This window comes from Bubalus kerabau, chromosome 5 (genome assembly GCF_029407905.1).
Source record: "Bubalus kerabau isolate K-KA32 ecotype Philippines breed swamp buffalo chromosome 5, PCC_UOA_SB_1v2, whole genome shotgun sequence".
NCBI lineage: Eukaryota > Metazoa > Chordata > Mammalia > Artiodactyla > Bovidae > Bubalus > Bubalus kerabau.
Window position 1 is genome coordinate 42849388 of NC_073628.1, and position 25213 is coordinate 42874600.

Below are 25213 nucleotides of genomic sequence, written 5' to 3' on the forward strand. Positions count from 1 at the left end.
AGGCTCTCATTCCACAGATTGCCCAGGCAAGAATACTAGACTGGGTTGCCATCTAGACAACTAAGTACATGATAATTAACTTGTTAGGTAAAGAAAAATATAAGCTGAATGGTAAGCAACAAATTGGTAAATATTTTCAGAATATCTGACAAGATCAATCTGCATTATAGAGAGAATTCTATAAGACAATTCACAAAATAAAAAATACATATAGCTAATAATGTGAAAAGAAGTTCAACTTCACCAATATGCAAATTAAAAGAATCAAATTAAATTACTGAACTATCCTCTCTTGAGTACCAGACTAGTAGGTATCAAGATAGTCAAAACCAAGGTATTATTCTACACCAATAAGAACAAAAAAAACCGGTACCTACTGACTAGTGACTGGCTCACCCCTTTTGGAGTATACTTTGGCAATATTTATTAAAAACTTAAATGTTTATGGCCTCTGACCATCTAATTCTTTGTCTAGGGCATTAATTCTATATAAATAGGCTTATAAATGTATGCTGCTGCTGCTGCTGCTAAGTCACTTCAGTCGTATCCGACTCTGCAAGCCCATAGACGTCAGCCCACCAGGCTCCCCCGTCCCTGGGATTCTCCAGGCAAGAACACCGGAGTGGGTTGCCATTTCCTTCTCCAATGCATGAAAGTGAAAGGTGAAAGTGAAGTCGCTCAGTCGTGTCTGACTCTTAGCGACCCCATGGACTGCAGCCTACCAGGCTCCTCCATCCATGGGATTTTCCAGGCAAGAGTACTGGAGTGGGGTGCCATTGTCTTCTCCATATAAATGTATAGATACACTATTATCTAATGCACACATGGAGTATCTAGTATCCCTCCCTTCTGTTTTTTCCCCCCATTTTCTGAACTAAAAAACCAAATGCCCTAAACATTTATCAACAAGTAACGTGTTAGTCGCTCAGCTGTGTCCAACTCCTTGCAACCCCATGGACTGTAGCCCGCCACACTCCTCTGTCCATGGGATTTTCCAGGCAAGAATACTGGAGTGGATTGCCATTTCCTTCTCCAGCAGATTTTCCCAGCCCAGGGATTGAAGCCACGTCTCCTGCATTGCAGGTGGGTTCTTTACCACCTGAGCCATCTGGGAAGCAATAAATTATTACGTACAACAAAGTATAATACATTGAAAAGAACATGCAATTTTATAAAGATACCCACAATAAATCAAGTGGAAAAAAAAATCATGATTGGACGTTTTCTCTATAAAAATCAAAATAAAGTTCAGCAGTTACATTAATCCCCTGTCTTCTGGACTAGGAGCCAGCAAACTAGGGGCGTGACTCAGTACTTCAGACTGTGCAGGCCATAGGATCTGTCACAACTTCTTGGCCCCATTATTACAGCAAAGAAAGCAGCCATGTAACCAATGAGCCTGTTCTAAAACCACCATTGTGGACACTGAAATATTAATTTCATATACTTTTCACCTATTTAAAAAATTCTTTTATTACTAGCAACCATTCAAAAATGTAAAAATATCCCTTTTTTTTTTATTATTTGCAACCATTTAAAAATGTTCTCAGTTCACAAGCCACATAAAAAAACAGTAGCTTGAGAACCTGCTCTAGTCTCTAAAGTACCTATGGGATGCATTTACTCAATGTTTATTGAACACTATCTATGTGTCACACAGTCCTGACAACAGGGACACTGCAGAGAAAAGCAAAGCTGGTCCCTGGCCTCTAGAAGTTAAAGATTACCAAGTAACAGCACAGATTAAAGGAAAATCAATTTCAGCATAAAACTGTCACAGTTTCAATCACTAACTTAGACTTACAAGGTCTAAAATAAAATATCTTAAGCTAGATGCACCAAAAAAGACGACTTGAAAATGCTAACACCCAACATCAGTTCAGTTCAGTTCAGTCGCTCAGTCATGTCCGACTCTTTGCAACCCCATGAATCACAGCATGCCAGGCCTCCCTGTCCATCACCAACTCCTGGAGTTCACTCAGACTCACGTCCATCGAGTCAGTGATGCCATCCAGCCATCTCATCCTCAGTCGTCCCCTTCTCCTCTGCCGGGAGCCGGCATATTGCATACTGAGTGTATATTGCATATTGCATATTGAGTGCAGCACTTTCCACAGCATCATCTTTCAGGATCTGGAATAGCTCAACTGGAATTCTATCACTGCTGGGAGCCAGCGTGAGGAACTCCGCCCATGACAAAGGTCATGAGGAAGGAGGCTCAGCATACGCAAAGGCGGGATCGAGCCTCAGAAGTCCCCCTGGAAATTCTCGAGCATCTACCCCCAAACCACAGTCTGCCTACTTTCTGCTTTGTGCTTTCACCTACACCTCTGACTTTACGGGGGGCTGTCCCCCACTACCTCTCTCTGAAAAAAGAGTTAGCTTACAGTTCCAGTTAATAATTCCTGGGTGTGACAGTGTTTAACCTACAAACTCCTTTGGAAATCCTCTAGCCTGCCTGAATAGGTTTTTCAGGCCACATGTGATTGTTCAGAGCCTCCCAACTGTGAGAGGCAGGAGATGTTCTAAACGGTCTAAACAGATTCCTTTGAGTAGTTAAAAGATTGATTAGAAATTGTATTGGTGAAGGGTTTTTCACTTATTGGGCCAATGTTTGCTGCTAAGTCTCCATACTCCTTACCTACTGTGTCCTTGGCAGTGTATTGATTGATATAATGGGTGTATAGAAATGTAAGTAGTAGCCTCAATGTTTGTAACCTTGGACCCTTGAGTTAATTCTTTTCTTGATTGAGCCCACCTCACCTTTGCCCTATAGGAATGCAGCTTTGTCCAATGCTTTTTTGGAGGCTGGTGCCTGACTTTGGGATAATCACCTTTAGAGAAAAATAAATTTCTTAAAATGTTAACAGGCCTCCTGGCCAGAAGATGATATAAATCACCTGAACTTTTGCATATGATAAGTTTGAAAGCCTGGCTTTGATTAGAACCAGGAACTGCTGTCCTTGCATGACTCCACCCCTTCCCCCATTATCCTCTATGCACAACTTAAGGTATAAAAACTACTTTGGAAAATAAAGTAAGCCCCTTTTTTTGTTCACCGAAATTTGGTCTCCCCATGTTGTTCTTTCTTTCACCTTCTGGCTGAATTTTTCCTCTGAGGCGGGGAAGCTCGTCAAGCCTACTAATTTTGCCTGGGCTTCTAAGATCCAACCGGGGAGGCCTTAGTGTCTCCTCTCCTTCGGGAGAACGGGAGGACGCCTGCGGCCTTCGTAGGTGACGTTAATTCCCTGCTTTGGAATTTTATTCAGCCTCTTTTCTTCACTGAATTTTCCTACTGAGCTATCCTTATTTCAGCCGCTTTTCTCCACTGAATTTCCTCACTGAGCTATCCTCCTTCTATTACTCTTTATATCCTTAATTAACATTTAATTAAGCAGTTGTTTCCTGACCCTCGCCTACGCCATCTCTCCTTCGAATACCCTGGATCAGCTGGGGCTGGACCCCGGTACTCCTCCTGCCCCCAATCCCTCCCAGCATCAGTCTTTTCCAATGAGTCAACTCTTCGCATGAGGTGGCCAAAGTACTGGAGTTTCAGCTTTAGCATCATTCCTTACAACACCCAACATACTACAAACAAATAACAAAGCTAGAAACTCAGTTCAAGTAGCAGTCATTAAAACAAAAATGCCAGGGAAAACAGAGTCTTTGGGCAATAGCTATACGATACATTGTTACAAGTATATTTGAACTTCCCTTTATTTCTTAATAACTGTCATGTTTTGAGTTCTGCAAAGTGGACAAAAAGTGAAATCTTAAGACAGATAGTCATAAGGAAAATTTTTGTACATTTTTAACATCTAAAAACCATTATCAAAAAAAGCAGATTTTCACATCAATCTCTTCACCTCTCCATCACTTTCTTCAGCTTCAGTTGAGTTCAGTTCAGTCGCTCAGTCATGTCCAACTCTTTGTGACCCCATGAATCGCAGCACGCCAGGGCTCCCTGTTCATCACCATCTCCCGGAGTTCACCCAAACTCACATCCATCAAGTCAATGATGCCATCCAGCCATCTCATCCTCTGTTGTTCCCTTCTCCTCCTGCCCCCAATCGCTCCCAGCATTAGAGTCTTTTCCAATGAGTCAACTCTTTGCATGAGGTGGCCAAAGTACTGGAGTTTCAGCTTTAGCATCAGTCCTTCCAAAGAAATCCCAGGGCTGATCTCCTTCAGAATGGACTGGCTGGATCTCCCGGCAGTCCAAGGGACTCTCAAGAGTCTTCTCCAACACCACAGTTCAAAAGCATCAATTCTTCAGCACTCAGCTTTCTTCACAGTCCAACTCTCACATCCATACATGACCACAGGAAAAACCACAGCCTTGAATGACGGCCCTTTGTTGGCAAAGTAGTATCTCTGCTTTTCAATATGCTATCTAGGTTGGTTATAACATTCCTTCCAAGGAGTAAGCATCTTTCAATTTCGTGGCTGCAGTCAAAACTGCAGTGATTTTGGAGCCCCAAAAAAAGAAAGTCTGACACTGTTTCCACTGTTTCCCCATCTATTTCCCATAGAGTGATGGGACCAGATGCCACGATCTTAGTTTTCTGAATGTTGAGTTTTAAGCCAACTTTTTCACTCTCCTCTTTCACTTTCATCAAGAGGCTTTTGAGTTCCTCTTCACTTTCTGCCATAAGGGTGGTGTCATCTGCATATCTGAGGTGATTGATATTTCTCCCAGCAATCTTGATTCCAGCTTGGGTTTCTTCCAACCCAGCATTTCTCGTGATGTCCTCTGCATAGAAGTTAAATAAGCAGGGGACAATATACAGCCTTGACGTACTCCTTTTCCTGTTTGGAACCAGTCTGTTGTTCCATGTCCAGTTCTAACTGTTGCTTCCTGACCTGCATACAGGTTTCTCAAGAAGCAGGTCAGGTGGTCTGGTATTCCCATCTCTTTCAGAATTTTCCACAGTTTATTGTGATCCACACAGTCAAAGGCTTTGGCATAGTCAATAAAGCAGAAATAGATGTTTTTCTGGAACTCTCTTGCTTTTTCCACGATCCAGCGGATGTTGGCAATTTGATCTCTGGTTCCTCTGCCTTTTCTAAAACCAGCTTGAACATCTGGAAGTTCATGGCTCATGTATTGCGGAAGCCTGGCTTGGAGAATTTTGAGCATTACTTTTCTAGCATATGAGATGAGTGCACTTATGCGGTAGTTTGAGCATTCTTTGGCATTGCCTTTCTTTGGGATTGGAATGAAAACTGACCTTTTCCAGTCCTGTGGCCACTGCTGAGTTTTCCAAATTTGCTGGCATATTGAGTGCAGCACTTTCACAGCATCATCTTTCAGGATTTGAAATAGCTCAACTGGAATTCCATCACCTCCACTAGCTTTGTTCGTAGTGATGCTTTCTAAGGCCCACTTGACTTCACATTCCAGGATGTCTGGCTCTAGGTCAGTGATCACACCATCGTGATTATCTGGGTCATGAAGATCTTTTTTGTGCAGTTCTTCTATGTATTCCTGCCACCTCTTCTTAATATCTACCGCTTCTGTTAGGTCCATACCATTTCTGTCCTTTATCGAGCCCATCTTTGCATGAAATGTTCCCTTGGTATCTCTAGTTTTCTTGAAGCTATCCCTAGTCTTTCACATTCTGTTGTTTTCCTCTATTTCTTTGCATTGGTCGCTGAGGAAGGCTTTCTTATCTCTTGCTATTCTTTGGAACTCTGCATTCAGATGCTTCTATCTTTCCTTTTCTCCTTTGCTTTTTGCTTCTCTTCTTTTCACAGCTATTTGTAAGGCCTCCCCAGACAGCCATTTTGCTGTTTTGCATTTCTCTTCCATGGGGATGGTCTTGATCCCTGTCTCCTGTACAATGTCACGAACCTTCATCCATAGTTCATCAGTCACTCTATCTATCAGATCTAGTCCCTTAAATCCATTTCTGACTTCCACTGTAAAATCATAAGGGATTTGATTTAGGTCATACCTGAATGATCTAGTGGTTTTCCCTACTTTCTTCAATTTCAGTCTGAATTTGGCAATAAGGAGCTCATGATTTGAGCCACAGGCAGCTCCTGGTCTTGTTTTTGCTGACTGTATAGAGCTTCTCCATCTTTGGCTGCAAAGAAGACAATCAATCTGATTTCGGTGTTGACCATCTGGTGATGTCCATGTGTAGAGTCTTCTCTTGTGTTGTTGGAAGAGGGTGTTTGTTATGACCAGCGCATTTTCTTGGCAAAACTCTATTAGTCTTTGCCCTGCTTCATTCTGTATTCCAAGGCCAAATTTGCCTGTTACTCCAGGTGTTTCTTGACTTCCTACTTTTGCATTCCAGTCCCCTATGATGAAAAGGACATCTTTTTTGGGTGTTAGTTCTAAAAGGTCTTGTAGGTCTTCATAGAACTGTTCAACTTCAGCTTCTTCAGTGTTACTGGTTGGGGCATAGACTTGGATTACTGTGATACTGAATGGTTTGCCTTGGAAACGAACAGAGATCATTCTGTCTTTTTTGAGATTGCATCCATGTACTGCATTTCAGACTCTTTTGTTGACCATGGTGGCTACTCCATTTCTTCTAAGGGATTCCTGCCCACAGTAGTAGATATAATGGTCATCTGAGTTAAGTTCACCCATTCCAGTCCATTTTAGTTCACTGATTCCTAGAATGTCTACGCTCACTCGTGCCATCTCCTGTTTGACCACTTCCAATTTGCCTTGATTCATGGACCTAACATTCCAGGTTCCTACGCAATATTGCTCTTTACAGCACTGGACCTTGCTTCTATCACCAGTCACATCCACAGCTGGGTATTGTTTTTGCTTTGGCTCCATCCCTTCATTCTTTCTGGAGTTATTTCTCCACTGATCTCCAGTAGCATATTGGGCCCCTACTAACCTGGGGAGTTCCTCTTTCAGTATCCTATCATTTTGCCTTTTCATACTGTTCATGGGGTTCTCAAGGCAAGAATACTGAAGTGGTTTGCCATTGCTTTCTCCAGTGGACCACATTCTGTCAGACCTCTCCACCATGACTCGCCCATCTTGGGTGGCCCCACAGGCATGGCTTAGTTTCATTGAGTTAGACAAGGCTGTGGTCCTAGTGTGATTAGATTGACCAGTTTTCTGTGAGTATGGTTTCAGTGTGTCTGCCCTCTGATGCCCTCTTGCAACACCTACCGTCTTACTTGGGTTTCTTCAGCTTGTATACCCTATAATATAGAGGGGATTATGGAAGCACCACCAAAGAAATCAGAGTAAATCTTAAGCAATTATTAAAATATAAAGTAATCTGATTTGGGGCCACATTATAGAAAATCCTTAGCCAAATAGGATAATAGTGTGAAAAAATTAGTCTATGACAACTTGAGATAAAAAATCTAATTAAAATGATGCAATTTTTAAAATACCAAATTACAAAAGCATTTATGTAATCAACTTACATTAAAATCAAGAAGGGCATCCATTTGATTCTGAATAATTGGTACAGTTTTTAGGAGTTTTTCTGTGTTCATGGTTCTCATAACTCCATCAGCCCTGTTTAAGGAAAAAAACAATTGAGTTTGTTATTAAATCTATATTTCAAATTCCCATCTGGTTCTCTATTTAAACAGAGAACAAGCTGTTACCAAACATCACACGTTTTTATGTCATTATTGAACCTGAAACCTCAAGTAGAAATTGTATAGAAAAACAAAAACAGAAAATATCATATGTCCAATATCAAGGTCCTCATTTCAAACTAAAAAGATGTAAAACATGAAACATAAAAATAAAAGCTTACAATATATAACCAGGTTTATACTATACTTTTCACATGAGGAAATCATCTGATGCTCACACTGCTCATTCATCTAAAGGGCATTTCCCTCAAATCACTAAAGAGGACACAGCACTTGAATACAAGTCTTGGTAAGTACCACTTTATTTAAAGTAGTTTATTTGTGACTCAAATTAAAATTATTTTAGGGATTCCTTGGTGGTCCAGTAGTTAAGAATCCTCCTTGTAATGCAGGGAATGCTCTTTGGTACCCTGGTCTGGGAAGATCCCACTTGCCACTGGGCAACTAAGCCCCTGTGCCAAAACGGCTGAGCTTGAGCTCTGGAGCCCGTGAGCGGCAACTACTGAGCCCAAGTGCAGCAGCTACTAATGCCTCGGGCCCTGGAGCCAGCGCTCCTCAACAAGAGGGATCACCAGAACAAGCAGCCCGTGCCCCACAATGAAGATAGCCTCTGCTCTCCACAACGAGAGAAACCTGTGCACAGCAACAAAGGCCCAGCATAGCCATAAATAAAACATGAGGTTATGTACTCAAATATATACAATTTAAAAAAATTTTATTACAATATAAAGAACAGTTTTACCAAGTCATTCTAATTGGGCCATTAAAATAAGTGATGCTTAAGAGAAATTGTTTTTAATAAAATATTGTTACATACTTCCAAAAAGATTTGTTTAAATATTTCTTTAGATATTTCTAAAGAAAGATAAATATCAGCAGTACCAAATAAATTAGAATTTTATGAAACTGACACCAAAAACATTAAATAAGAGGTAATAGTTAACACACACAACTAACACCAATATGTTTATTATAGACCAGGCTTCTGTCTTATGGGCTTGGTGTATGTTTTTCAAATTTTCAGAAAAATCCTGCAGGTGGTCTTGTCCCATCTTATAGACAATGAAATTTTAGGTTCATTGAGGTTATGAGAGTATCTAAGGTCAGAAAACAAATTGATTTTAGGGTCAGTGTGTATGTAAACCCAAGTGTATAAGAGTCTAAAGCAGAGCTTTTCATAAACTTCTCGTAGAGGAACAAGGCCCTTTCGAAAAAATGTATAGATGTTCCCTAATTTACAAATGATCCATACTTAGAAATAGCTGTTCTACCCTAAGCTATCTCTTAAAACACAACTCCAGATACCAGAAAAACAATTAAGCTATGAAAAGCAAAAACAGTTCTTTGCAGGACAAGAGTTTAAAGAACAAACACTGGACTGCCTTATGTAGGCAGCTGTTGACCAGTTTTAGTCCAACAACCCTCCCAAATAAGATGTGTTAACTCACACATACCCATGTCCTCACTGACTGGTACCAGCTTCAGGGGTTTAGGATGAGGACCTCACCCCCTCTTTGCAGCCCTTTCTTTATCCCCACACATATCACACTCCTGTTGGTCACTGTTGGTCCCTTTAGTTCTCCCTCCCTCTCCTTGCTAAGTGATTTTTTAACCTTCTGGTCACTTCCCCTGTATCATAAAAGACTTCAACATTGGCTCAGTTTTTCTCAGTTAATTTCAGCATCTTACATGCACAATCAATCCAACATCTTGATCTCAAAGGCCCTTAACCACATCCCCTATTCTCACAGTCATGTCCTGACCTTCAGTTCAGTTCAGTTGCTCAGTCGTGTCCGACTCTTTGCAACCCCATGAACTGCAGCACACCAGGCCTCCCTGTCCATCACCATCTCCCAGAGTTCACCCAAACTCACGTCCATCGAGCCGGTGATGCCATCCAACCATCTCATCCTCTGTTGTCCCCTATTCCTCCTGCCCCCAATCCCTCCCAGCATTAGAGTCTTTTCCAATGAGTCAACTCTTCGCATGAGGTGGCCAAAGTACTGGAGTTTCAACTTTAGCATCATTCTTTCCAAAGGATACCCAGGGCTAATCTCCTTTAGGATGGACTGGTTGGATCTCCTTGCAGTCCAAGGGACTCTCAAGAGTCTTCACCAACACCACAGTTCAAAAGCATCAATTCTTCGGTGCTCAGCTTTCTTCACAGTCCAACTCTCGCATCCATACATGACCACTGGAAAAACCATAGCCTTGACTAGACGGACCTTTCTGCCTGCCAAGAAACCACATTATCCCTAGCCTCCACTACCACTCCCTTACCCTCAATGTAAGAAAAAGCCAAGATTCAGACACCTCATCCTGACAAATCACCTTTTAACTTTCTAGCTACCTTGATCAAGTGTCCCATGACAAAAACTATTTGACTTCATCATAAACTCCAATGTATCAACCCTACCACTACCCATATTGATCCCTTCTAGTTTTCCCTTCTTTCATCTAGCTCATAATTCCAAAGATAAGTATTATCATGCCCTTGCAAATACCCTTCACTCTCTTGCACCTCTCATTCCCTTGTACTCACCTGGCAAATCCACAATTTTCATTCATTATTCAACGCACTCCAGTGTAAGCTCCACTTTTACCTCTATGTTGCCTCTCCAGTGGATACTAGGCCAACATTACTTGACTAGACTTCTCAGCAGCATTCAAACTTTTTCCTCCTTCTTGTAGTTCTCTGCTCTCTTAGCATCCCTGATACCCATCACTCCTTGTTTTCTTCCTACTGCACCATTACTTTTTCAGTCTCTTTCCTTGTCTCCTCATCCTCTACTCATTCTCTAAAATAAATGCTGTGTATCTCAAGATGTTTCTGGGCCCTCCCCTCTCATTCTATACTTATTCCCTAGGATACTGTCATTCCCCAGGCAGAAATTACCAAACTGCCACTTATACACCCAGACCAGAACTCTCAAAGGTCCTAGTTAGTACTGTCAAATTGCCTACTTGATATCTTAACTTATAAAAATCACAGACATCTAAAAACTAATATTTCCAAAATTAATTTCTTAAATTTTAACCACTACCCCATGTTGCTTCCAAAAACCTTCCCAGTAAAAGGTGCCATCTCCCCAGTGGTTTAGGCCAGAAACAATGGGAACATTTTTTATTCTTCTCTCTCTCACTAGCCTCCACATCTTTTCTTCCCAGAGAACTTTAAATTTCTCAATTAAGAAAAAGCCAAACAGTTATCACATGCTACGTCAGCAACTGACTTCAAAAAACTCAATTCACAAACCCAAATGCTTAAATATGATTCAAACCAAATGCATGACAATTCATACTCCATGCAGAACACAAGTATTTATTACTTCTGTAATCAAGTGTAATTAAATTCATATACTTACTTCCCAAATATAAGAGCAATGAATTAAAGGCTGATCATCCATACTCTTACTCACAGACAATATCTGGATTATTCTTTCTTTTGCTAGTTACTAACAATGTCTTACCACTTCAAACTGTACCAATTTAGAATTCAAGATAATTCTACACAGCAAGTTAACACTATCAAAAAAATGAAATGCTAAACAAAAAGAAAATGAAGGGACCAATGTTTAACACAACCAACTAAAAAAGATACATCAACAGGCAATTTACTGGATCCATTTTTCATAGAACCATTTAATGTACTATTTAGAAACTCATCTAATAATCTTTTCAAAAACTATTAACCATCTACTATGTTTAGACACTGTGGAAAGTCCTGAAAATAAGAATCCGAGACTGTACTGTCTTCATGGATGAGAGTGTCATAAAAAAATCTAACAGAAAAAAAGGCTTCCTCAAAAAATATTTGAGTGAAATCTTGAAGAATGACTAAGAATTTGCCTAAAGTAAGTGTATTTAAGTGAAAAGTCATTTAACCAAGCATGCATGCTGAGTCGCTTCAGTAGTGTCCAACTCTGTGTGACCCTATGGATTATGGCATGCCAGGCTTCTCTGTTCATGGGATACACCAGTCAAGAATACTGGAGTGGACTGCCATGTCCTTCTCCAGGGGAATCTTCCTGAGCCAGGGATTGAACCCACATCTCTTATGTCTCTTGCATTGGCAGGTGGGTTCTTTATTACTAGCATCACTTGGGAAGCCCATTTAACCATACAGGGTAATCATTCATTTTGATTTTTGAATATCCCATATTTCTATTAGAAATTGTAGTTAATCTCCATCTCACTTTTTTAATATCAAGATATATTCTAAATGAATCTAAGATTTAAATAAAAATACTGAATCCATAAAAATATCCAATGAAAACATAGTCAATTGATCACTTCGGGGTAGAAAACCCCACTCGAATTTGCTTAAAAGACTGTAGCCATAAAAATAAAGATAACAATTTTTATCACATAGATTTTTTTTAAAGTTTTAATAAATGCTAAAAAAGGGAGGGGGGCAGTATTTATAAACTGTGACAACTTATTTTCCCAATAAATCCAAAAGCTTGTCAGTTTGTCATGTGCTAATAAGCATTATATACAGTAAATCATCTAATTCTCACAAAAATCCTAATAGATAAATGCTATTAACATCACCATTCTACAAATGAAACAATATTTACAGAACTTTGCAGTGGCACAGGGGACATGGGTTCAATCCCTGGTCCAGGAAGATCCCACATGATATGGAGCAACGAAGCCCATGGGCCACAACTACCAAGCCTGTGTGCTACAACTAACGCAGCCCATGCACGCCAGGGCCTGAGAGCCACAACCACTGAGTACACGTGCTCAACCACTGAAGCCCGCACACCTAGAGCTGCGCTCCACAACAAGAGACGCCACTGCCATGAGAAGCCTTGCACTGCAACAAAGAGTAGCCCCACTCACTGCAAGTAGAGAATGCCACACACAGCATCGAAGACCCAGTGCAACCAACAATAACAATAAATAAAATTTTAAAAATTCACAGATGAAATAACTTGAAGCTTAAGTCAACGCTCTCCAACTGTGCCACACCATGCTACTACGGTACAAATGGGCTATACGTATGCCGCCACATTGATCCCAAACCCTTCAGTCTCATGTAGTCCTTTCCATGTAACATACTGTCCTGTAAAAATAGCATCAGTTTGTGTGGCATGATGTGGAAAAAGTTAGCCAATTGATGGATATGTAATAAAAGATATTTTTTCTTAGGAAATAGGCACTGAAATGTTAAGAGCTATAAACTGTAAAACGGCATGAGGTATATGAGGACTTGTCTAATCATCGCCCAGAAAGGGTTCGGCAGGGCAAAGCCTGGATGGCTCCTTCCAGCTTGGTTTATAGATTGTGTGATGTCCTTTGAGTTGCTCCCTCTTGACAACTGAACTCACAGTGTGATAACCTAGTGACTGCACTGTTTTCATCAGTCACATTTTTACAAATAGGTAGACTCATTCATCGGAGAAGGTGATGGCACCCCACTCCAGTACTCTTGCCTGGAAAATCCCACGGACGGAGGAGCCTGGTAGGCTGCAGTCCATGAGGTCGCAAAGAGTTGGACACAACTGAGCAACTTCCCTTTCCCTATATATAATCCACTCTCAAATGGGTCAAACAAAAAAGTAAACAAACACATACACAAAGAATAATTAAATGTTAAAAACTGATGAATCTGAGTGAAGTGTTATAGGAGTTATCTGTATTGTTCCTGCAGCATTTCAGGAGGTGAATTATTTCAAATAAAATTATTTTTTAAAAGTTAGCAAGCTAGCTGAAGTATCTTACTAAAATCCCTCATCTAATTGGAGTAAAGCTAGAAATCCAACCTAAATTTATCTGACTAAACTGCCAGTAAGCTTTTAAGACAGAAGAATTTTAAAAGTCCAATGGAGAAATGGGCAAAGGATACTAAAAAGCAATTAACAAAGCAAGAGTGGTATTTTTACAAAGAGAGAAAGAGGCTCAATATCACCATTTAAAAGTTAGTCAATCAACTAACAAAATAAATACCTAATGAGATACATTTTCATGATGATAGAAGAATACAGTGAAAGAGGTATTTATAACTGTATTTAACTCAATAATTTGGTACCACTTTTATATAGGGCAATTTGGTGTTTTCTATTAAAATGGTAGTCAAAGTAGTCAAAGTCACTCAGTTGTGTCCAACTCTTGCGACCCGATGGACTGCAGCCCGCAAGGTTCCTCTGTCCATGGGATTCTCCAGGCAAGAATACTGGAGTGGGTTGCCATTTCCTTCTCCAATTAAAATGGTACATGTATATATATATATTGTTTGACATGTCAATTCTAAGAATTTATTCTACAGGAAATTTCACTTACAAATGCAACCACAGGGACCTCCATGATGATTCAGTGGTTAAGACTCCGTGCTTCAACTGTAGGGTGCACGGGTTCAACCCTGGTTGGGGAACTATGATCCCACATGCCAAGCAGTGTGATCAAAAATAAATTAAAAAAAAAAAAAAAATGCAAGCATATGTAAAAGAATATTCAATGCATTTCTTTTATAACATTAAAAAAAATGAAATAAATCAAAGGTACATCTAGAACATAATTCTAAAGCCATTCAAAAGAATGAGCTGGTTCTATGTGCACAGATATTGAGAATATCTAAAATACCTATTAGGGGAGGTAAGCAGTCTTCAAATAGTGTGATCCAAACATGTGATTTTCTATGTGTCTTCATACACCTATTTTTATTTCTATTTTCACAGAGAAAACAGATGAGATACACCAAAATATTAACAGTTTAAGTCAGATTTCTATGTTGCCTGGATTTTTTAAAAATAGTTTATTACTTTTATAAACCTAAAAAACATTCAGAACAGACAAATCCTTACGGATATAAAGTAGATTTGTGACTGCCAAGGTCCAGAAGAAAAGGAAATGCATGTTTTGGAATTAGACAGCAGTGATGCTGCACAACTTTGTAAATATACTAAAAAAACCACTTATTGTACACTTTAAAAGGGTGAATTTTATGTTGTGTGAATTGTCTCAATAAAGCTGTTGAAAAATTTAATAAGAACTTCGAAAATCCTAGTTCAAAAGTATCTGATATACTTAAAAAAAACATGAAGTTCATCTTTTAAGACTGGCTGGAAATTCTGTAATTCATAATCAAGAATGCCTATTGTTGTTGTTTAGTCGTTCAGCTGTGTCTGACTCTTTGCAACCCCATGGACTGTGGCACGCCAGGCTTCCCTGTCCTTCACCATCTCCTGGAGCTTGCTCAAATAATGCCTGCAGTTAACATTTTAAAATATTCAAGTTCATTAGATGTCAAAAAGAAAAAGAATGAAAGAAAGCTTAACTCACCCTCGTTTCACTTTTGTGAAATCAAACGCAACTTGTCTGTATGAAACTGCTTTTTCATTTAGATACCTACTATACCTCCTAATAAATGTAGACATGTCATATCCTGTAAGAAAAGAAACATAAAAGGATTTCATAAAATATTAAAAACCCGATTAGCTTAGAAAACCAACTTATTTTATCCATTGGCCACAATGTCTTGATATTCCACCTTCAATTTAGTGATATGAATTAAGTGACATTAACATCTATAATATTTTACATTTTTAAAGTTAGGTATGTCTTATGTGGCTTAGAAAAATCTTCCCCCTTAAAATTTCACTAAAATAGTAATTCTGCTTTATTCTGACCAACATTCCTTTTATTTATTGGAAATTGAAAAACTTGCTTTCTTATACTACTTGATAACCCCATAACTCAAATTTAACATCCTGCAGAACCAAAATCCCTCTCCTCAAAATCTTTAATTTAATATTTTTCATATTTTTCCATCTTTAGTTGCATATGATTTAGCACAACTTATGGGTGCCAACCTTATAAGTAGCAGAGAAAATGACTGCATTGTACAATGAAATAAGTGGCAATATGCAAATTTAAGGCCTAACAAAAAATAATTCTATGAGTTTTCAATGAAACTTTCTAAGTGAATAGCTAAATCATTCTAAGATTTTGCTTCAACACAATCATGAGATTTGAAGACTTCAGCACCATAAAATCTAATCAATATTATTAAAAACAAACAAACAAACTTGTGTTTCAGCTACTGCCTGGCTCAAGAGAGTCTACAAATTTTTGCTCTTTCCCTTGTGGCTCAGTTGGTAAAGAACCTGCCTGCAATGCCAGAGACTTGGGTTCGATCCCTGGGTTGGGAAGATCTCCTGGAGAAGGGAAAGGATACTCACTCCATTATTCTGGCCTGGAGAATCCCATGGACTATATAGTTCATGGGGTCGCAAAGAGTCGGACACGACTGAGCGACTTTCACCTTCACTGTAAAAGCAGATCCATTCTACTTTAGTTCATCTTCATCTAACAAATTTAATTTTAGTTGATGGTCTCTGCTACTTTAAAAAGATATAACACCAAAACAAGTCCACACACACACATAAAGTACAGTGACTGGATTTAACATAATCACCAATTCATTCATTCAGCAAATATTTCTTAGTAGCTGGCTCAGACAGTAAAGCGTCTGCCTGCAATGTGGGAGACCCGGGTTCAATTCCTGGGTCGGGAAGATCCCCTGGAGAAGTAAATGGCAATCCACTCCAGCACTCTTGCCTGGAAAATCCCATGGACGGAGGAGCCTGATAGGCTACAGTCCATGGGGTTGCAAAGTGTCGGACATGACTTCACTTTCACTAACTTGCTACTGGAGAAAAATCAGTGAACAGAAAGAAATCACTGCCCTCAGATATTCTCATAGCTATTAGTGTATTGTATAAGGTGTCACATACTCATATTTTTCAGCTCTTTAGTTAATACTGTTTCCTCTAATACACTCTACTAGATCCTCACTAAGGGGAGAAACATCTCTCATCCTTCAAGGCTCGGTCTCTAAAACTTTCCCTGAACTCTTTGTGTACCCATATTATTCTTACTTCAAATAAAGCTATTAGATGTATACAATTATCTGACGCACTTTAATTGTAATATATACAACCAGTATAACAGCCGGTATATACTGAATAAAATATACCAGACTCCACCCAACAAAATACATCAGCAATCAAAATTACAAAAATATCACTGAATTATAACTTTTTTATCATTTCAGTCTAACCTTTATAATATCTTTGAATATAAGCTTTAAATAAAAGGCCTAAAAACTGTTCTCTACATAAATGAATGAAAGCCTTAAAACCTTGTCACTAGAAGTGCTTAATTTCCATCTCAAAAAAGTAGAAAATCAGTAGTTAATGAGACACAAAAAACCCACTTGGAACATATGCATATATTCTGCTCTAGAGTAGTGATTTGCATATTGTTTTCCAGACTCTTACAGTTCAAATGAACTAAATAAGGCTGAAAGCAGAAATAAAAAGATGAGGTAGTTTTATCCATGTTCCAGAAAACAAAACAGCTCCAGTTTCACCTATTATATATACAGATAGCTTCTACTGAAGATTTTACTTGAAAAAGGGATTTCATGGCTTCATTTTTTCCCCCCTTAACTATTTAAGGCATGGTATCTCTCATTAAAGTAAAATCAACCTTGTAACAGCTGGTTCGATGTACAGATTACTGATCTTCCAGAATCCCTGAAAGACTGAGTATTCAATTCTAATTAGCACTTTCAACTGCCAAAAGTAAAGAAGTATTGAACAGTTCATAAACACATACACAGCTACTCACTAAATTCTACTGATTTTCATCTCCACAGAAGCCACAATTCAAGCCCTCATTAACTCTCTACTAGATGAGCAAAATAATGACCAGAGCAGTCTCAAGGTCCTTAAGATGTTACTCACTCAAATACAACAGGCTAGAGTGGTTTTTTTTAATAATACACGTTCCTTCTCTCCTCCTCCCTCAAAAACTTTGATGGTTTCTCACTGCATTATAAAATCCCAAATATATCAAAATCCTTTGTGCATGATTTTGGCCCCAAACAGCTTTCCAAGGGTTATCTGCCATTACATATTCTCCAACACCTCATCTTACACTCTATTCATTTTCATTTGCCCTATAAATAAACACCCATGCTCTTTACCATCCACATACATCTGTGTACCTTTGCTTAAGTCAACTCACATTCTCATCCATCTTTCAAAGCACAGCACAAATCTTACCTTTTCTAAAGATACTTCCCAGCTGAAACTTACTGCTGAGTACTCCTTTAGTATGGTCTTAGTATGTCCTTTATGAGGCTCTTCCTAGAGTTATTCTATAATGCTAACAGTCTCGCTCTGGCTAAGTGTAACAGATCCCGTTAAGACAGTACGAACATGGAGGGCTACAGTACTAGACTACAGCAATTTCATGTTACTGAATTAAAGTAAAATAAATAAAATACCTGGTAAGTATTAATAAGTAATTCATCTGAAAAACATATTATACTTACCTTTGCTACTAAAATGTATGATATTCTCAACATTTCTTAGAATAAAGTATAAAATAATAACAAAAGCAACAACGAAAGCAGATATGTTAAAAGTTACTTTCTACATTTACAGATATGTAAAGTTACATCCTAACTTTACATTTTTAAAGTTAGGTATGTCATATGTGGCTTAGAAAAATTTTCCCCTTAGAACTTCACTAAATAAGTCTGTTTTATTCGACCAACATTCCTTTTATTTATTTAATTTACTGGGAATTAAAAAACTTGTTTTCTTATACTACTTGATAACACCAAACTCAAATTTAACATTCTATGGAACCAAAATGCTACTCCTCAAATCATTAATCAATTTAATATTTTTCATACTTATCAATCTTTATGATTTAGAACAACTGTAACAGAATGTAAGTAGTGTCTCCTATGTGCCAGGCATCATTCTGGGCACCTTACATGTATAACTAGGTTACACCTCATGATAATCCTACAGGTGGGTGCTATCATTACTCCTGATTTTACAGATGCAGAGAGGTAAAGTAACTTGCTCAAGTTTATGCAGTTGGTGTTAGAGATGGGATTCAATCCAGGCAGTCCACTTTCAGAACCCATTCTCTTAAACTATTACTTTATACTGCTTCTCAAAGAGCTCTGGGTGGCAAGAAGTGAAGTCAATCAATCTTCTTATGCAAAGATACTTTTTTTTTCTCTACAACCGTCACTAAAACATGAGGCTCCTCCATAGCATATGTTCTAAAGGACAGAGTTCAACTTTGCAGTAATCCTCAAATGGGGTCACTCTTGATTTTTCTGTAATGAATAAGGTGTCTTTACCTTGCAATCCACTTTTATCCAAAAAATTGCTTAAGTTAAACAACGTGTTTCTTGAAGCCAAATACTGAATGAAACGCTGGGGGGAAAAAAAGACAACAAATGATTATGTCAAATAGTACTGCCATCTAAGAAACTTTAACTTGAGAATTAGGGGGGAAAGTGGTGGTTAACACATTAATCTTATCTAGTTTAAATTTATCATCTTCAGTCCTCCCCAAAACATAAAACATACTTTTCACTAGCATGCAGGAATTTATTAAAGTCTAATGCCCACAGCTATGGTATTAAAGTTAAAAGGAAACAGGCACTTTTAACTAGAAGCGCTTTACTATAGCATATTATGGCTACAGCTAATCATATTCAGATGGTGCCTTTATTTTAAAACAGGTATCTAGTGATCCAAATTTTTATTATTTCTTTTTAAAAACAGAATATTAGTAATCATATTGGAGTATAACAGAACAGACATCCTCTTACCCACAGTCCATATTAAAAATCATCACTTTAGATCCTCTTACAGAATCAAATTACACACTACTAAAGACCCACGCCTTCAACACCATTCCCTTCTCTTCCTCCCTCTGCAAAGGCAATCACTTTTCTAAAGTAGGTTTTTATCATTCCCATGAATGTTTTTTAAAATTTTACTACATATATAAGGATCTAAAAATAGTACATAATTTTGGTTTCTATCTTAAATTTACAGAAATTCTATACTGTACTCATTCTTTTCCAATGTGTTTTTTAATAACTTCTTCCCAAGAATTATCAATTTAATATATGCACATCTAGTTCACTCATTTTCAACAGTGCGTGAGTATTTCAACAAACTACTGCATCTGTTATATATCCATTTCTACATGGACACTTAAGTTCTTTCCAGTTTTACTGTTATTAGCGATGTTTCACTGACGTCTTTGTTCTGGTCTCTACCTGCAGGCATGCAAGGGTTTCTCATGATATACACTTAGGGCTGAACTGTTGGCTCAGCAGGTGTATAAAAATTCATCTTCTCAAAATACTGTCAAGCCCCTCTCCAAAATGCTTACCATAGAACACTACCTTAATTTCCTTTTACACACAACCTCTAAAACAGCTAAAGAAACTCTTTTCAACTTTGTAGGACAAACTTTAAAAGGACTACTTTTGTAAATGTATGCAGAGCATTACTATCAATTTTATGTACACGATCACTTCTCTGACTCAATAGTGTTCATCAGAGATCACCACAAACTAACAACCATGATTTTGAAAAACAATTTGAAAATCAAAGACTCCTGTTTCATCACTTATCCTAAAACAACTTGTTTCAAAATGCATTCAAATATCCTCAGACAAAAAAAAAAAAATCCTAAGACAATGTAACACTCTATGATTTTCGTAAGTTTTGATGATTCTTTTTTGTGAGGGGCTGTGCTGTGCACTTGTAAGATGTTCAGCATGCCAGCAGCCTCTACCTTCTACATGCCAGTAGCATCCCCTCCAGTTATGCCAATGTCCCTTGAGGGTGAAAATCACTCGCCTGCCTTGCCCTATTTCAGAACAACTGTTCTAGAGAATCTCCATCACCACAGCATAGTGAAACTCTATGCATACTTTCACAGACCAGTAACGCCTGCCAATGCAAAAACTTGAGGGTTGTACAAACTAGCACACAAAAAAGAGCAGAGCGCCAAATTTCTCTCAGCTGCTGAAGGGAAACAGTTTATCTGAAAACCACTACTGAAATGCTACCTTTCTCTTCCTGTCAGTCAGTTGTAAGGAATGACAGTCAACTTTCTATTTCTTTGCCTTTTAAAAAGGTTTTGTTTCTGGTATTATCACCGTTGGGGCTTCCCAGGTGGCTCAGCGATAAAGAACTCGCCTGCCAACGCAGGAGACCCAAGGGATACTGGTTCAATCCCGGGGTCAGAAAGATCTTTGGAGCAGGAAATGGCAACCTACTCTAGTATTCTTTCCTGGAAAATTCCATGGATAGAGGAGACTGGCAAGGCTACAAGTCCATGGGGTCACAAAGTTGCACACGACTGAGCACTGGGCAAATTATTACCTTATTCACCTCTGAAAGTCACCACTGAATGTCTGCCTCTTTAGCATTGCAGTTTGTATTTGTGGCTTTTTCTTGCTAAAGAATAAACTACATAGTTTATTCTTTAAGGTAAAAAAATATATACAAGCCTGAAATTCTTCTGAATAGATGATCATGATCTTACATAAACACATTCCGAATAAAAATAGAAACTATTATTATAGTTAAGATGAAAATGTTTTAGATTACACTGAAGCTAGTATATTCAATTTTTTCTACTGACTCTGTATATTGCTAATAATGAGTTAGAAAGCAACTGAGTAACATGTCCTAAAAATGGGTCACATGTGTTACCTAAGTAATCATACTTCAGGTAGCACTCCTGAAAATAACTTTTAAAACTTAAAAACTACAAATATAATCAAAAAAGTCCTTCCTCATCTCACTGGGAACTATCTCCTAGCAATCAGTGATCTGCATTTTTCTAAGGCACATACCAAGGTCCTAGATTTATCTAATTCCATTCAAACTTTCTTTAAACACAGTTTTAAATACTCCTTTTGACACAATTTTACAAGTAAGCATACTAGGCTGAGAAAATCAAGAACTCAAAAATTAGCTACTGGGCTATCATGGAAAACAACATGATTCTCTCCAGACGTTAAATTGCAAAGGTTTATGCATCTTATTCGTTACCCTTTCTGGGTAATGAAGACTTTAGACACAACTCTGCTGAAGAAGGTATTCTTCTATCAGACCCTCTCAGCAAAATGCCATCTTAGTCCTTAATATCACAGCCTTGAACTAGGCAAAGGGCTTCTACAAACTATATGAGATCAGACAGAAACCTGACTGGGCTGTAATGAAAAACCAAGTGAACAGAGACAAACATATAAGCTATCCACAAAGGCCTGCAAAACCAGAGCTGCTTACAGAACCCATCTCCGGGTACTAATCTTTGCTTCTCAATCCCATTACTGAAAGTCCCCCGTGCTCTGACCCACTTTCTGCTTTCTGACTTAAAAGGCAGAAAAAAAAGTGTAGGGTCTACAATTCTATTTCTGCCCTTTTGACCTATATTATTCAGTTGCTATAGGCATTTCTGAGGTGTCAGTGGGAGAAGCAACCTGAACCAGTCAACACCCCTAGGACACTTGTTAACCAAAAATACTGCTTACCTCATTTCCATACACCATCAAATGATGAGTTGTAATGAGAGATTTGAAGACCACCACCCAACTACTGTTAGTAGTTCTTTCAAATAAACTGTCTGCTAACTGCGGGATGTTCACATTCATCTCATTTGTGCACTGAATTAAGTCTGCAATAAAAAAAAAAAAAAAGATCAATTTACTCTGCTTTACTTTTAACGGTAGGGTCTGCATACTAATAGAGTAAAGGTTTAACAAGAGTGGAACAAAAATGGATAGTTTGGAAAAGTTGTTAAAAAATCCTCCCAAGAGAACAACTGAGACAGAATTTCTATCTGAGAAGTAAACAGGGCATTGATAAATATCACATAATTAATCAATAATACCAGAAAGTAAATCAAACTTCCTTCACCCTGAAGCACATTTTATTGTTTCAACGCCTTGGGTAACTCTCAGTTCTCTTACTTCTCATAAAAATTTAGAATTACAATACTAATAATATTCATCCCTACAGTTAACTCATACATATAGAAACAGACACAAGCTGAAGGTCGAACACCTTTATTAAAATCCTCCCTAGAATGCTGTGCTTGTACTAATAGAGCAGATATGTGGTCTGTGAGTGGACAGGACTCTCAGTTTGTTTATAGAAAACGATTCTCATTCTTTTCTCCCTTCAGTTCTGAGTTAGCTCAGTTTTCACTTGATAGCAACTAGCTAATATTGACAAAACTGAAAATGGCTGAAAGCTTCTCAGTGCAACGAATTTCCAAAGAACTGATTCAGGAACTCTACTCAATTATTACTCTGAAAACAAGTAAAACAATTTAAGTTCTAACTTTATATTTTAAAATATAAATAACTGGAAAACATTACCATAAAATAGTCTAATCTACAATTGTTCTAGCACCAAAACTGAAAGAAAAAGTTAATATACCTCTCAGAATTTCACCTCATATCTGCGTCACAGATATTACTGGCAAATTCAATGAAGAAAATACAAAATATGATCCAATTTAGACATGTAATGAAGAAGATCAAGAAATGAGTTGTTTTAAAAGTATGCATAAAACAAAATGTATAATAACTACCTCAGTTGTAAGTACCATTAAGGGGGAAAATATTATTTATTTGTGACTCATTAAAAGTTTGTCCACTTTTCACCTTTAGTACCTAATGATTAAATATGAACTCAAGTGATCTAACTTGGCTGTGATTGCTAAAAAGAAACAATGCAACTATGACCGTTTATCTGCTTATAATCTTTCAAAAATGTTTGTTTAATAGGGCCAATTTCTGTACAAAGTAACATCTGATAAGCAAATGCATTTTAGATAAGCAGTTACCCTGGCCAACAATGCCTGAAGAACAAAGCACAGACGAGTCAAACAGAATGCCCGTGGAACACAAGGCTTTCACAATTGAGACTACTTGCAACAAAAATTAAATAGTTCATCCACTTGGTTTGAATGGTTCAGCTTCTGATATTTTACTTCTCCTATTTTAAATTTGATCTTGAATAGTACTTTATACCTGCCCCAAGACACTGAATATATTGTACTTGCCTTATTCCAAATCTCTCAAAATATAATTTACTGGGAGCAAGCCCTATCTATGTTCTGCTCATTTTGAACCCTTTAAAACGTCAAGCACAGTGATCAAGTTTTGATTTTAATTATATGAAGTTATATTCCTAGCTTCCTGTTTTCCCATGGATTTATTCTTATGTATCTGTATTTTTCTTTATCCTTCCAGAAATTCTCTTTGTAAGTTATTCATTTAACAGTTACTTCTCACAATGATGTCAATAATCATTTTACTCCTCACAATCTTACTTTCCAAAACTGAACCTGTCACAAAATTTTTTGTCATAATACTTGCCCAAGGGCACTTCTACATGTGTGTACGTGTTCGCACACCCACGTTTTTGTGAACATTCCCTAGAGCCCATCAAGAACCAAGTCTCTTAAACTTCTAGATATCCCACCTTCTCCTCTCCACCCCACTGACAAAGCCAGAGTGAAGATCCTATGTTTCCCTAACTAGAAGTCAACCAGTCCTGGGAGTATTTAGAACCAAGTTAGGGGGAGGAATTATCATACCCTCTGAAGGGCATACCCTCTTACCGGCATGTGAGGACAAAGATGAGGGAGACTGGCATGCCATGCACAACTGACTCTCTGCAATTAAAAGCTACCCCACCCTGCTCAGCGGTACAGAATCCACCTGCAGGAGACACGGGTTCAGCCCCTATCCAGGAAAATCTCCCCCACGCAGGGCAACACGGCTCTGTGCGCCACACCTACTGGGCCTGTGCTCTAGAGCCCAGAGCTGCAACCACTGAGGCCCGCACGCCCAGAGCTCGCGCTCCGCAGCAAGAGAAGCCACCGCGGTGAGCAGCTCATGCACCTCAACCAGAGAGCAGCCCCCACGTCAACAAAGACCTGGCACCGCCAAAAATAAACAAACATTAAAAAAGAAAAAAAGCTGCTCCACCCAAAACCGTCCCCACTAAGAAAATGCTGGACTAACTGGCCTCTTCACTTCTAATGAGATCTCATTTGGGGTCTCACCCACCCCACATGCCCAAATAAAAACTGGCCATGACACTGACTAAACCTCAATGATCTCCCATCCTCCTTGTTGAACCTTAACTTCCAAGACGGGCTTCCGTGGTGGCTCAAATGGTAAAGAATCTGCCTGCAATGTAGGTGGCCTGGGTTTAATCCTTGGGTCCTGCAGATCCCCTGGAGAAGGGAACGGCTACCCACTCCATTATTCTTGCCTGGAGAATCCAATGGACAGAGGAGTCTGGAGGGCTACAGTCCATAGAGTTGGACACAACTGAGCGACTCTCTCTCTCATACACACACACATACACATATTGCTGCTTCACACCCAAATCCTTCCATTCTTGCTCATTCCTCAAAATGAATGATGTATTTTCCTTTGTGAAATTCTCCTCTCCACAGACTAAGGTACCCACCACACAGACACTAAAGCTGGTACACAATTCTACACTTTTATTATTTACTTCCCCATCACTCTCGTCTAGAATCAGAGATTTTAAAAAGAATCTGCAAATACTTTTGTTGGTAATTTTCCATATTCTTAATCAGGGAGGTTAAGTAAATCGCTGGATTAGTCAGAGACAGCCTGATTCTAAATGAAGCCAAAAGTGTAGATTTCAGTTTCAATGAGCATTAGTCAGAGACAGCCTGATTCTAAATGAAGCCAAAAGTGTAGATTTCAGTTTCAATGAGCATG

At 38.5% G+C, this 25213-nt stretch overlaps 1 protein-coding gene across 16 annotated transcripts in view; it reads right to left on the bottom strand.

The window, feature by feature from the left end:
* The window catches only part of PICALM (phosphatidylinositol binding clathrin assembly protein), a 105053-nt gene that overhangs the window by 48210 nt on the left and 31630 nt on the right, over positions 1–25213 (bottom strand). For all 16 annotated transcript variants that reach the window (XM_055581542.1, XM_055581541.1, XM_055581540.1 and 13 more), the window contains exons 2-5: positions 21974–22116; positions 18767–18842; positions 14878–14980; positions 7411–7504 (exon numbers count right to left, since the gene is read on the bottom strand). In XM_055581542.1, the coding sequence (XP_055437517.1) occupies positions 7411–7504; positions 14878–14980; positions 18767–18842; positions 21974–22116 (416 nt within the window). The remainder of the gene's footprint in view (positions 1–7410; positions 7505–14877; positions 14981–18766; positions 18843–21973; positions 22117–25213) is intronic.